The sequence below is a fragment of the Rhinoderma darwinii genome, chromosome 10, assembly GCF_050947455.1.
Source record: "Rhinoderma darwinii isolate aRhiDar2 chromosome 10, aRhiDar2.hap1, whole genome shotgun sequence".
In the NCBI taxonomy this organism is placed as follows: Eukaryota; Metazoa; Chordata; class Amphibia; order Anura; family Rhinodermatidae; genus Rhinoderma; species Rhinoderma darwinii.
This window is the reverse complement of record NC_134696.1, coordinates 84,646,662-84,661,156: the sequence shown is the minus strand read 5'-3', so window position 1 is coordinate 84,661,156 and position 14,495 is coordinate 84,646,662. Positions and strand designations below refer to the sequence as shown.

Genomic DNA, 14,495 nt, shown 5'->3' with positions numbered 1-14,495 from the left:
TACATGGCAGGCCCGGAGGTCATTATCTGGCTTAAAGTTGCCATGTCAACCATCGGCAAACCCCGCAATCGCATCATGGGGTGTGCCGATGTGCTACAAACCCCTTAAATGCGGCAATCACAATCGATTGCCACATTTAAGGGGTTAATTGCCGAAATCAGCGGCAAAGTACCGCTGGCCAGCAACACGGAGACTATGGCAGACACTCTGTACAATTATCCTATCCGCCGCAGCGGTGTTGCGCCGCGCGGCGGTTAAACGTTAAAGTGCAGATGTAACTGCACGTCAAGGTGCGCAAAGTTACTGCTCGCCTGGAAGTGCAGTTACGTCTAGGTGCGGGAAATTGTTAATATATGAGAAAAAAATATACTATGGCGGAATTTATTTTTTTATGCTTTCCCCATACACAAAAATTCATATAAATTGAGCACTACCATATATTTACCCGAAAAGGATGCCAAAAAAAAAAAGAAGACTAGTCCTGCAGAAAAAAATACATCACGTAGCTTTAAAAAATAAAAAAAAGTTATGGCTGACAGAATGAGGAGGCAAAGATGAAAACATTCTTTTGGTCCCTAATGCCAGTATTGGCTTGGTCCTTTAGGCCGGGATCACACATGCAGTTTTGATACAGTTTTTGTCGCAGTGGACACAAAATAAAGGGGATGCATCAGTCTTCTCTTCCGTTTGGATTCACTTCTGGCCTTGGCTAAGACAATTGAGCCAAAAACTCCAACAAAAACGGCAAGTGTGTGCGTGTGCGAGTGCGTGTGCGTGTGCGTGTGTGTGTGTGTGTGTGTGTGTGTGTTACTGGCCTAAGGGGTTTAATGTTAGCTGCTTAGCCAATCAAAGCAGCTGCCAGAAAAGGCCAGTGGGATCTTAGGCCTCATGCACTCATGCACACGAACGTGTTTTTGCATCCGCAATTCACCCGGTGAATTGCGGACCCATTCCTTTCTATGGGCTCATGCATTTCGTGGTTTCCATGGTCCGTGCATTGGCCGAAAACCCGGACCGCAAAAAGATAGGACAAGTCATTATACGGTCCGAGTTTGCGGTCCGGGCTCATTGAAATCAATATATGCACGGTCCGTGAAGTGCGGGCGGCCCTTGGATGACACTCCGCGGCCGTCCGTGCCGCAATCACGGGCCATGCACTCGGCTACAGTCGTGTGCGTGATGCCTCACTGACCCTGCTGTGCTTGGTGGAAAGGGTTCCCCCCCCCCCCCATCTGCTGGATCTCCGGGTATTGCCTGATCACCCAACTTCTCAGCCCGTCTCTAATTGTCACATGAACCCAGGGTATTTTATCAGTTCCTATAGACTAATGTCATGATCTTGGAATATTGTTGGTTAACCAGTGGATGTTCACTTCTACTTTTTACACTAAGAAAGCATTTACTTTTTTTGTGTGAAGAATTTATATAAAAGATGTCACATGTTGTCCCTAATCGTGTCCCCATGATCCTGTTACGTATTTACTTCTAGACCTCACTGTCCTGGAATTGAGAATAATGGTATCCAGACATGGGACCATGAGCATGCATTGAGCCGCTGACAGTAAACGGAGGTGCCAGCTCCAGGTCCATTGACTTCAGATGTCTGTAGTGAAAAGGAGACATGTATTAATGGTTGTAAATGATCAAATCTGTACATTCAAAATATAGAATTATTTTAGAGTACTGAGTTCAAATATACATTTTTCCCACGATCTAGTATGTTGCACATCTTTCCTGCAAATTAGTGTTTTCTGCATCACACAGCAACAAGTGCAACCTGCTTCAAGGGGTTGTTCAGGTTCAGGACTGATTTTTATACTGATGACCTATCCTGCGGATAGGTCATCAGTATATTATTGGTAGGGGTTCGCACCGATCAGCTGTCCTGATCCTGTACCGATCAGCTGGTCCAGCTTCCTCCGGGTGCTATGCAGGTTCGGTGTCGAAAGCAGATGTCTCCAATTATTTTTTAAGCCAGAACCAGGAACGGAACCAAAACAGAAGAACTATATTAAGAAAATCTTTATAAATCTGCTCTCCTGGATCCATTTCTGGTTTTAGCTTAAAAAATGCATGCAAAGTCTGCAGCAAATCTGCACTGTGGGAACAAGGCCTTAGGGCACGACATTCAGATGTGGCGGATTTGCTGCGGCATTCTACTACAAACAAGCCGCAGTGAATATCCACAACAGACATGTTTTCCTTTGGTTTCTATAGCTTTTTAGTTAAGTTAGTTCAGACGATGTGGAAACAAATGTGTGGAAAATAGCTTGCGGTCTGTTGCAGAGAAGCAGCGGATTTTCTCTGCGGATTTCAGCCTTTGTAATGCAAAAGTGGAAATCTACAGCAAGTCCGCTGCAAAATCCGCCACGTCTAGACGAACCCCCAAATATGCTAATTTTGCTGCAGATTCATGTGTATTTGCTGCGAATGTGCAGCAAAATCCATAATGGAAACTACGTCTGATGCTCCGTTGCAGATTCTGCCATTTTTGCCAGACAAAATAGCACAGCATGCTGCACTATTTTGTCTGGAAAAATGGCGGACACCCGATGGAACTCATTAAAGTCAATGGGTTCAGTCAAGCTCCGTTAGTTTCCATAATGCAGATCCGGCGCTTCCAGTATTTTCATTGTTCTGCTCCTATGACGGAGCGCAGATGTGTTCATTTGCGGCTGTATTAAAAGTTTCGGGATTTCAGGATTTTTTTTTTCTCTCCTGTTGAACAACTGGATTCTGATGGATTTGTTTTCTGTACAATGTAAGGCCTCATTTACACGAGCATAATATACGCGCGTGCGACACGCGTGCTTTTCACGCGTGTCGTACGCACCTATATTACTCTATGGCAGTCCGTGAGTTTTGCTCAGCGTGAGTGCGCTAAAAAAAACTCACGACATGTTCTATAAATCTGAATTTTTCACGAGACGAGCTGTAGTTTTTATTGGTACATACAACTCTTTGATCACTTTCTATTACATTTATTTTAAGGGCTATAGTGACCAAAAAAACAGCGATTTTGGCGTTTTAAATTCTTTATTTTTATGGAGTTCACTGTGCATGTTAAATAATGGTATATTGTAATAGTTTGGACTTTTACGGACGCAGCGATACCATTTTTTTTTATTTCTTTTTTTACATTACTTTAGAGGAAAAATGAGAAAGGGTGGGGGAGGGTTCACTACTACTAACTTTATGTAACTTTTTTTTTACACATTTTATTAGTCCCCCTAGGGGACTTGAACCAGCAATCGTTATTGTCATTTTTACAGGCTTCTGTAACAGAACAGCGTGATCGCTGTTCCTGTCCGTTAGTCCCGGGTGTCAACTGTTTTACACAGCTCATACCCGCAGCGTATGGAGCAGGCTCAACACGTGAGCCCGCTCCATACATCACCTCCCGCACCACAACGTGCTATTACGTCATGGTGCGCGAAGGGGTTAATGCGCAGCTGATGGTGCAATGTGAAAATTGCAAATTTCCACTGATATGCCATTTTAGTGAAAAATATGTTGTGCCCAGTTTTTGCCACTGAAGACAAATACCTCATAAAATGTTAAGCGGGTTCTCCTGGGTATGGCGATGCCATAAATGTGGAAGCGAACTGCTGTTTGGGCACGCTGTAAGGTTCAGAAGGGAGGGAGCAGCATTTGGCTTTTGGAGCGCAGATTTAGCTTGGTAATAGTTCTGTTTGGCGTTTTGCTGGTATTTCAGTTTATAATGTGGGGGCGTATGTAATCTGTGTGTGTGTGTACATCAGGGCATAATAAGAGGGTATAATGATGGGGTAAATAAATAATGGGCAGTGTCGCACTGATAAATGGTGCCCAGTCTTATCCGCTTTTGGAACACACTGCAGATTTTGTGCCGCCAGAACTTTTTTATTTTTTCTCCACCGGAGCTGTGTGTGGGCTTATTTGTTGCGGGACAATCTGTAGTTTTTATCGGTACAATTTTGGGGTACGTGCGATTTTTCAATCACTTTTTATTCTATTTTTTGGCAAGCAAGGGGACCAAAAACCCTAAGTAAATCAAGTATTTCACCGCTCGAACAGCACTGAGAAACACATTCAAATCAATATCTGGGTCATGCCCCAGAGGAAGCCGGAAGGGCGAAACCCAGGGTCAGGCGAGCTTGCTTGACGTGCTGCTATTGATTTTCTCTGCGGATTTCAGCCTTTGTAATGCAAAAGTGGAAATCTACAGCAAGTCCGCTGCAAAATCCGCCACGTCTAGACGAACCCCCAAATATGCTAATTTTGCTGCAGATTCATGTGTATTTGCTGCGAATGTGCAGCAAAATCCATAATGGAAACTACGTCTGATGCTCCGTTGCAGATTCTGCCATTTTTGCCAGACAAAATAGCACAGCATGCTGCACTATTTTGTCTGGAAAAATGGCGGACACCCGATGGAACTCATTAAAGTCAATGGGTTCAGTCAAGCTCCGTTAGTTTCCATAATGCAGATCCGGCGCTTCCAGTATTTTCATTGTTCTGCTCCTATGACGGAGCGCAGATGTGTTCATTTGCGGCTGTATTAAAAGTTTCGGGATTTCAGGATTTTTTTTTTCTCTCCTGTTGAACAACTGGATTCTGATGGATTTGTTTTCTGTACAATGTAAGGCCTCATTTACACGAGCGTAATATACGCGCGTGCGACACGCGTGCTTTTCACGCGTGTCGTACGCACCTATATTACTCTATGGCAGTCCGTGAGTTTTGCTCAGCGTGAGTGCGCTAAAAAAAACTCACGACATGTTCTATAAATCTGCGTTTTTCGCGCATCACGCACCCATTGAAGTCAATGGGTGCGTGAAAACCACGAAGGTCGCACGGAAGCACTTCCGTGCGAACTGCGTGATTCGCGCAAGAGCTGTCAAACTGTAGGTAAACAGAAAAGCACCACGTGCTTTTCTGTTTACAAACATCCGAACGGAGTGTCTTACAGATGACCGAACTGAACTTTACCGGGTTCGGCCGAACTCGTTTTGACCGAACCCGGCAAGAGACAGTCACTGTGCAGGGTGCTAAAAGAGTTAAACTGGTTCAGCACACTGGACAGTGACTTCCGATCCCAATATACGTGAACGTGTAAAAAAAAAAAAAAAAGTTCTGACTTACCGATAACTCCCGGCTTCTTCCTCCAGTCTGACCTCCCGGGATGACAATTCAGTCCAAGTGACAGCTGCAGCCAATCACAGGCCAAGCACAGGCTGCAGCGGTCACATGGACTGCCGCGTCATCCAGGGAGGTGGGGCCAGATGTCAAGAGAGGCGCGTCATCAAGGACGCGTCACCAAGGAAACGGCCGGGAAGTTCTCGGTAAGTACGAACCTCTTTTTTTTTTAACAGGTTACTAGATATGGTGATCGGAATGCACTGTCGAGGGTGCTGAAAGAGTTACTGCCGATCAGTTAACTCTTTCAGCACCATGGACAGTGACTGACGTCGACTAGCCTCATCTCTATGATGGCGGCTGCGCGAAAATCACGCAGCCGCGCATCATACACGGATGACACACGGAGCAGTCAAGTGTCTTTTGCGCACGCAAAATGCTGTGTTTTTTGCGCGCGCAAAACGCACACGCTCGTGTAAATCAGGCCTAAGTGTATGGAAACAAGATGCTACAAGATAGGCAACTTTTTGCGTCCTGTTACACCCTCCTGTTTGACATCCATTTTTTTTTATGATAAAAAAAAAACAATGTTTTAAACAGGATGCCTTATGGCCCATTTCATACTGCGTGGTGTGCCTTCTGTTGGAGGTATATACTAAGAGACTGGAACGTTTCCCATTGTATAAGCAGTAAAGAGGAATAAGTCGCTCACCTGCTGTTCCATGGTGGCGGTGGAGCTCCTCTCTCCAGCTCTTGCTGTGGCACTGTCCGTTGCTGATTGGACAGTGTCACAGCGATGTTACACGCTCCCTTGCCAATTACACACCCCATTGACACTTCAGGGGGTTATTTAAATATCGGGAGCCAAATATAATGGCACCGATATCTAAATAACGGAGGAGGATAGGAAAAAAAAATTAACTGCCCCAGGTTTTGTGCAGCCCTGCCCATTAGGGTATGTTCACACATAGGGTATGTTCACACACACTAATTACGGACGTAATTCGGGCGTTTTTGCCCCGAATTACATCCGAAAAATGCGGCTTGAAAGCGTTGACAAACATCTGCCCATTGAAAGCGATGGGCTGACATTTGTCTGTTCACATGAGGCGTATAATTACGCGCCGCTGTCAAATGACGGCGCGTAAATAGACGCCCGCGTCAAAGAAGTGACCTGTCACTTCTTGGGGCGTAATTGGAGCCGTTATTCATTGACTCCAATGAAAAGCAGCGCCAATTACGTCCATAATGGACGCGGCGTTCAAGCGCCTGCACCTGCCGTTACGGCTGAAATTACGGGGACGTTTTCTCCTGAAAACATGACCGTAATTTCAGCCGTTACGGACGCTGCCGTGTGAACATACCCATAAACTCAAAAACTTCTGAAAATAAAGAGCGGTTTTCAAGGGAAAACAGCTCCTGATTTTCAGGCGTTTTTTGAAGCTGAAAATGAAGCTACTTTTAATTTGGAGCTTCTTTTGAGGCCTCAAGAAATGACATGCTATTTAATTTTACGGAGCGTCTTTTTACGCTCCGTTTTTTAAAACAGGCGTAAAAAGACGCCCCATATGAACTAAATGCTGTTTTTCCAATTGCTTTCAATGGGCAGATGATTGTAGGCGTTCAGCTTCCGTTTTTCTGGCGTTTTTCGAGGTGTAAACACCCCGAAATACCGCTGAAAACATTGCGCGTGAACATACCCTTAGGCCCTGTTCACACAGAGTTTTTTGCAGGAGGAAAATTCTGCCTCAAAATTCCGTTTGGGATTTCGAGGCAGATTTTTTACCTGCCTGCACGCCGTTTGCTGCAATTTTCACAGCGTTTTCGCTCGCGCCCATTGAGTGCTACTGGCAAAAAAAAGCAGCGAAATACGCTTTATCTGCCTCACATTGATGTCAATGGGAGGTCAGAGGCGTAAACGCCCAAGGATAGGGCATGACGTTTCTTTTTTGTAAAAAACGCCTCCGCCTCCCATTGAAATCAATGGGAGGCATTTTCGGCCATTTTTTGGCGCCGTTTCTGCGTCAAAAAAATCTGTGTGAACAGGGCCTTACATGCTGCACATGTATGGGCAGGTGAAAGGTTCTCTTTAACTTGTGTTTCGGGAGTGTGAAAGAGCCCTGACTGTGCATTTAATATTCCAATATTTTGCGCACGCAAAAGGTACTTAACATCTCCGTGTGTCATCACCATGTGATGCGCGGCTGCGTGATTTTTGCGCAGCCGCCATCATTATGACACTCTGTATGTTTGTAAATCATAGTTTTTCAATCATAGTTTTTACTGCTGTTGCGCGAATCACGCGCATCTCACGGAAGTGCTTCAATGGGTGCGTGATGCGCAAGCAACGCACAAATATAGGACATGTCATGAGTTTTACGCAGCGGACACACGCTGCGTGAAAATGACGGAATGTCTGCACGGCCCCTAAGACAAACATAGGTCCGTGCGAGGCGCGTGAAAATCACGCATGTTGCACGGACGTATATCACGTTCGTCTGAATAAGCCCTAAGTTTGATAGAATACACACCCTAGATGTTTAGTCATGGACTAACTTACCGAATATTGTAAAGATTGAAGACAACGCTTGTCTCTAGAATAAAAGAAGAAATGAAATTATCACTAATGTTGTTTAACCTATAAACTATATAGCAGGGAGGGGGTATTGGCACCATGCGAGTGGGATGTCACGCAAGCCACAAAACCTTAGAGTTCTGCACTAAAGGAACTATGTTATTGCTGTTTCCTTTGTTACTGTTTGTATTAGCTGATATGATCTTGTGAGCAGACACATAACCTCATTGTGCACTGTTTGCTATATTTACCGCTGGGATCCAAACCTTTTTTTTTGCATGATAGCTGCATTCAAACACAGCAGGTGTTATTGAGTCTATACAAATTTTACTAAACACTTTATTATAAAAATGTAAGTTGAATACATGTTAAATATTTTTGTAATTTATTACAACCAGTGAATTGCCATAGGGTGGTTCCTAACCTGGTGTCTTCGGCCACTGGATACTGTATTATTACCACATCCTGTAGAATATACAGCTAAGGCCTTATTCACATCTGCCTTGGAGGCTCCGTTAGGGGCCTCTGTCACAGATTCAGCCGAAAATACCGTAAACAATAGCGCAGTATGCTGGAAACCCAATGGAACCCATTAAAGTCAATGGGTTCCATGGGGCTCCGGTTGTCTCCATTGTTCAACAGAGCATTCGCTTCCACCATTTTCCTTGTTTTGCTCCTCTGACGGAGCAGAACAATGGAATGCCCAATGCAGATGTGAACGTAGCCTAAGGAGCACCATGCAAAAGAAACTAAGAGCCGCATATGGAGCCTAGGAGCCAAAACATGCCGGAATCCCTAAGAGCCACATTGGTTGGGGAACACTGTTAACATGAGGGAGTATGCTTTCTAGTGATGTAAGGAACATGGTAAAGGCTGTGACTACTTGATTTATGGAAAAAATACCCTGTGTAACGTCAGCGGCCACAGACCGCAGACTTCTCTCATCCTGCCGACGCCTTACTTCCCAGAGATGCCAGCACATGCGGCCGTCCTGGCCTGCAGTGACCACTAGGGTGCACGCGTGAGCTTAGTACCAACCTTAAATGGCCAGCGCGCACACATGTTTAGAATTGTCTGATCATCCTGGACTATAAGAAGGGCCCTGCCCCTTCACTCATTGCCTGAGCAGTGTTGTGTTTTCCCGTGTCAGTCTAGCAAATGGTCCCTTAGTGGTTTCCTGTTCCCAGTGTTCCCGTTCCTGCTACCTGTATCCCATGCTACCTTGTTCCTGTGCCTTAAAAGAGTTGGAGTCGTGTCTGCTGCCAAGGTCCTATCTGAGCCTAGCCATCGCTACTGTCTGTACTACCACAGGTACCCTTGCTCAGACTATAGACTTTACTTGGTACACTGTTTGGCAAGCTGCTATCCCGCTACGGCGGTAAATCCCAGTGGGTCCACATACCCAATAATCGTGACACCCTGTAATATAAGTTATGTGGATCTCAAGTCATGATTTAGATTAAAAACAACTACACAGGAAATAACTTGGTCCTATATAGCATGTATAGCCTGGCCCTATATAAAATAAAATATGGTCCTTTACTGCAATTTGCTAATATACTTTTATTATTAAAATCCCGCCTATGAGCAGAAAATATATCTGATAACAAAGAAGGTCTCGAATAAAATCAAATTTTGCATATTTGCCATGTCGGTCAATGGAATACGTTGCCACATTAACCTATATTCTACTTCTGAAACACATAGTCAATACTCACCATAGCAACAACGTCCGCTTTGATACCAGCGAATCAGGATATACAGGGCAGTGGCTCCGAGCATCACTGTCAAACTACTGCCCAACACTACACCAAGAGCATCCACCATGACTACAAGAGAAAGTAGAGAAAGCAATTTATATATAATTATGCAGAGTTACCACATTGACTGAAGCCCCGGGGCCCCAATTAGTAACGGATCATCATATGGGCGGTTCAGACCCAAACCGCCTATAATTTAAAAAAATAGTAAAAGCTAGTGCTGCTGATGGGGGGAAGGGAGACCCAGGGGTAGGACGGGCTAGCAGACGCGAGGCACGATACGCATGTCTGCTAGTGTTTAGAACACGCCTCTCTGACGCTGTCAGTTAGATGGTTAAACCCCCCTTGCAGTATAATCCCCCCCTTCCCTTCAGTAGAAATTATATTGCAAGGGGAGGTCAGATTGTCTGACTTACTGCTGAGGGCTCTTCAATCTGACCTCCCCTTGTAATATAACCACCCTATAAGGTCCTCGGTAGTTATTTTACTGCAAGGGGAGGGGTGTCTAACTGCTTAAAGGGTAACTAAACTTCTAAAAAACGTTTGACATGTCAAAGTGGAATGTCAGAAGTTTTGATTAATGGGGGTGCGAGCAGTGAGACTGCCACCGATCGCTAAAACAAAGTGGCAGAAGTGCTCAGGTGAGCGCTGTGCAGCTTCTTTACTTGGAAAGCCTAGCGAGTGGTGTACGGACTCATAGATTTTCTATTGAGATTGTACACCATTTCGAGGAATACCGATCAGAAACTAAGCGGCACAGAATTCAACCGAGCGCTTCTGCGGCTTCATTTTAGTGATCGTGGGGGTCCCAGCACTTGGACCCCCACCGATTAAAACTTCTGACGTTACCATGACATGTCAAAAGTTTTTTAAAAGTTTGGTTAACCTTTAAAGTGAGGTGTTATCTTTTTTTTCTCATTATTTGATGTGTTAAAGGCTGTGTACAATGTGTATCAGTGTCTTTGGTGCAACTTTCTAAATACTATTTATTACAATTATTTTCACTTTTTCAGATACAGATGCTTTTAATTCTGTATACAAAGCAGCTGTATGTAGCGCTAAAACTTGTATCCGTCAGGTCAGTGGCACAGAGGGGTACAATGTCTGCGGGTTGGGGGGGGGGTTGCATTTTCAGGGAAGGAGAGGGCCCAACAGCCCAGGGTACACTTAATCCGCCACTGGCCCCAATGCCCCCACCTATCATGTACCATTTTTAATACAGGTGACCTTTCAGGCATTATGGCCCAGGTGCGACTGCTACTTATGCACCCCTATAACTAGGGACATATGGGACTATATAAAGCATTAAACTGTATATTAGCATACATCAGTTTTATTGCAGAGATTTCTGCCACTGAAAATCCATCACATTTATCTGAATGCGATGAATGGGAAAGTACTAAGAGTTGAGTTACCCTTAAAGAATCAACAAAAGTCTTTATTTGTTCACAAGGTGGCATAAACGCTTTATGGTTGCAGAACAATAATTAAAGGGTTTATCCCAGGAATCATTTTCAAAGTCCATAAATGCTGTTAATAGCTGTTTTAATATAATTTGAGGGTTTCTAGCATAAAAAGTACTTTTTCATAATTTTTTGCTTCTTTGTGTTTCCCCTTTGGTGCCGCTGCTAATCTGTGCTGCTGAAGGAGAAACTCTGAGCAATATCAGTCTCCTTCCCCCTCTGGCAGCTGACAATATAGTCCCTTCTTACTTCCCCATGGAAGGAGTCTCTTCAGCTATACGGTCATGCTACTACAAAGGCTCTGCCATCAGGGGCTGACTGGCACATTTTAGCCTGGGGGGCAAGCAAACAGCCCTGGCCCAGGAGTAGCGGCCCATCCTAGACCTGCTTAACCCCACCTGCCATATGAAGGCGGCAGCGGTAACTAGTCTTTATATCCAGCCACCCTCAAAAGACGACGGCCGGAGGTAATGTTCTCATGTTGGGATTGCACACGCATGTAAAATCCCAGGTACATGAATGAGGTGTTAGCAACAGAGGAACCATGAACTAAAAATTATTGGTTTCTGATCATGTGACAACAAATCCTGCTTGCTATACATTATATGCAGGCTACAGACCCCCCCCCCCCCCTCTTACTACATGGTATATGCAGGCTAGAGAGCCCCTCCCCATGACTATATATTTATATTTACGCAGGACCTAACTGTAAGTTATATCAAATATGATTGGCCCCTTCCCCTTCTGTTAAGCTCCACCAACTTTTTGCTAAAAACTGGTGTAAATGTATCAAAAGTCACACTTTTTCCTTTTGCGCAAATTGCAAGAAAACTTACAAAGAACATTTAGTAAATTCCCCCGAATATATTTTTATAATAAAATAATTAGGTTTTACTTACATAAAACCCTCCAAAAAAACCTTTTACCATAAATAAATTAGCAGCAAAACTGTGTACTCTACAATGTACATGGAGGAAATAAATAAATCTACATGAACAAGGTTGACATATTTTATAATCTATAATAAAATCATTTATCTAGTACTAATAGATGATGGGACAATCAGGGGCTGGCTGGCAAATACTAGCCTGGGGGCAAGTAAACAGCACTGGCCCATGAGTAGCGGCCCATCCTTAACCTGCTTACCTCCGCCTGCTGTATAAAAGCGGCAGAGGTAACTGGGCTTTATATCCAGCCGCCATTAAAAGACGACAGCTGGAGGTGATGTTCTCATGTTGGGATCGCACTCGCACTCACTTCCGGGTTACATAGTTACATAGTTACATAGTTACATAGTTACATAGTTAGTACGGCTGAACAAAAAACACATGTCCATCAAGTTCAACCAAGGGAAGGGAAAAGGGAAGGAAAAATTTCTACACATAGGAGCTAATATTTTTTTTGTTCTAGGAAATTATCTAACCCTTTTTTAAAGCCATCTACTATCCCTGCTGTGACGGCTCCTGCGGTGGCTATTCCATAGATTCACAGTTCTCACTGTAAAGAAGCCTTGTCGCCTCTGCAGCTTGAACCTTTTTTTCTCCAGACGGAGGGAGTGCCCCCTTGTTTTTTGAGGGGGTTTTACAAGGAACAGGATTTCACCATATTTTTTGTATGTGCCATTAATATATTTATATAAGTTAATCATGTCCCCCCTTAGTCGTCTTTTTTCAAGGCTAAATAGGTTTAATTCTTTCAATCTTTCCTCATAACTTAAATTCTCCATGCCCCTAATTAGCTTCGTTGCTCTTCTTTGTATTTTTTCCAACTCCAGGGCATCCTTTCTATGAACTGGAGCCCAGAACTGGACTGCATATTCTAGATGAGGCCTCACTAATGCTTTGTAAAGTGGTAATATTACATCCCTGTCCCGCGAGTCCATGCCTCTTTTAATACACGACAATATCCTGCTGGCCTTTGAAGCAGCTGATTGACACTGCATGCTGTTATTGAGTTTATGATTTACAAGTACACCCAGATCCTTCTCAACAAGTGAATCCGCCAGTGTAGCTCCCCCTAGGACATATGATGCATGCAGGTTGTTGGTACCCAGATGCATAACTTTACATTTATCTACATTAAACTTCATCTGCCAAGTTGACGCCCAAACACTTAGTTTGTTTAAATCTGCCTGTAATTCATGAACATCTTCCATAGTCTGAACTATATTGCATAGCTTGGTGTCATCTGCAAAAATAGAAATAGTGCTATTAATCCCATCCTCTATATCATCAATAAATAAGTTGAATAATAGGGGTCCCAGCACTGAACCCTGGGGTACATCACTTATAACCGGTGACCATTCAGAGTAGGAATCATTGACCACAACTCTCTGGATACGGTCCTTGAGCCAATTCTCAATCCAATTACAAACTATATTTTCTAAACCTATAGTCCTTAATTTACCCATTAGGTGTCTATGGGGGACAGTGTCAAATGCCTTTGCAAAGTCCAAAAACACTAAATCCACAGCGGCCCCTCTGTCTAGACTTCTGCTCACCTCTTCATAAAAACAGATTAGGTTAGTTTGACAACTTCTGTCCTTAGTAAAACCGTGCTGGCGGTCACTTATAATGCTATTTATTGTCACATAATCCTGTATATAGTCCCTCAATAGCCCCTCAAACATTTTCCCCACGATGGATGTTAAGCTTACTGGTCTATAATTACCCGGGGAAGACATAGAGCCCTTTTTGAAAATAGGCACCACATTTGCCCTGCGCCAGTCCCTTGGCACTATACCAGTCACTAGAGATTCTCTGAATATTATGAAAAGGGGGACAGAAATAACTGAACTAAGCTCTTTAAGAACTCTAGGGTGTAACCCATCTGGTCCCGGGGCCTTGTGCACATTTATTTTATTTTATTTAGCTTGGACCATCTCTACATTCATCCAATTCAGTATATCAACTGATATATTAACAGCATTGGCACCGGCTACATCAGCTGCTCCTTCTTCAGTTGTATATACAGAGCTAAAGAACCCATTTAGTAACTCTGCCTTCTCTTGATCCCCTGTGATCAACTCCCCATTACCATTATCTAGGGGTCCTACATGTTCAGACCTGGGCTTTTTTGCATTTATATGCTTGAAGAATTTTTTGGGATTTGTTTTACTATCCTTGGCCACCTGCCTTTCATTTTGTATTTTTGCTAATTTTATTACATTTTTACAGATTTTATTAAGCTCCTTATATTTTACAAAGGCTACAGCTGTACCCTCAGATTTGTATTTTTTAAATGCCCTTTTTTTGTCATGTATTGCCCCTTTCACAGAATGTGTAAGCCATGTGGGGTTTAATTTGAGTCGTTTATACTTGTTACTTGTAGGAATAAATTTTGCACTATAATAACACAAAGTAGATTTGAAAATCTCCCATTTATCATTTGTTCCATTATTTGACATTAGTTCTTCCCAGTCTATATCCTGAATTGCAGCCCTCATCCTGGGGAAATTGGCTTTCTTAAAATTAAATGTTTTTGCCCTCCCAGCCTGCGTTTGTTTTTTACAGTATAGGTAAAATGTAACTATATTATGATCACTGTTACCGAGGTTTTCACGAACATTGACATTCCCAA

The 14,495-nt window shown here is 43.5% G+C and overlaps 1 protein-coding gene across 1 annotated transcript; it reads right to left on the bottom strand.

The window, feature by feature from the left end:
- Positions 1-367: 367 nt before the first annotated feature.
- On the bottom strand, positions 368-9,539 carry SMIM35 (small integral membrane protein 35). Its single transcript, XM_075838937.1, has 3 exons — positions 9,412-9,539; positions 7,679-7,712; positions 368-1,603 (listed from the first exon to the last, which is right to left on the bottom strand). The coding sequence occupies exons 1-3, from the start codon at positions 9,518-9,520 to the stop codon at positions 1,486-1,488; spliced, it is 261 nt and encodes an 86-aa protein (XP_075695052.1). The 5' UTR covers positions 9,521-9,539; the 3' UTR covers positions 368-1,485.
- Between the last annotated feature and the right edge of the window lie 4,956 nt (positions 9,540-14,495).

Excerpts from the sequence above, each read along its gene's own strand:
- SMIM35 (XM_075838937.1), bottom strand. The coding sequence starts at position 9,520 with ATGGTGGATGCTCTTGGTGTAGTGTTGGGCAGTAGTTTGACAGTGATG. Across the intron at positions 7,713-9,411 it reads AAGCGGACGTTGTTGCTATG|AGACAAGCGTTGTCTTCAAT; the intron begins GTGAGTATTGAC and ends CTTTTATTCTAG. Across the intron at positions 1,604-7,678 it reads TTCAATCTTTACAATATTCG|ACATCTGAAGTCAATGGACC; the intron begins GTAAGTTAGTCC and ends TTTTCACTACAG.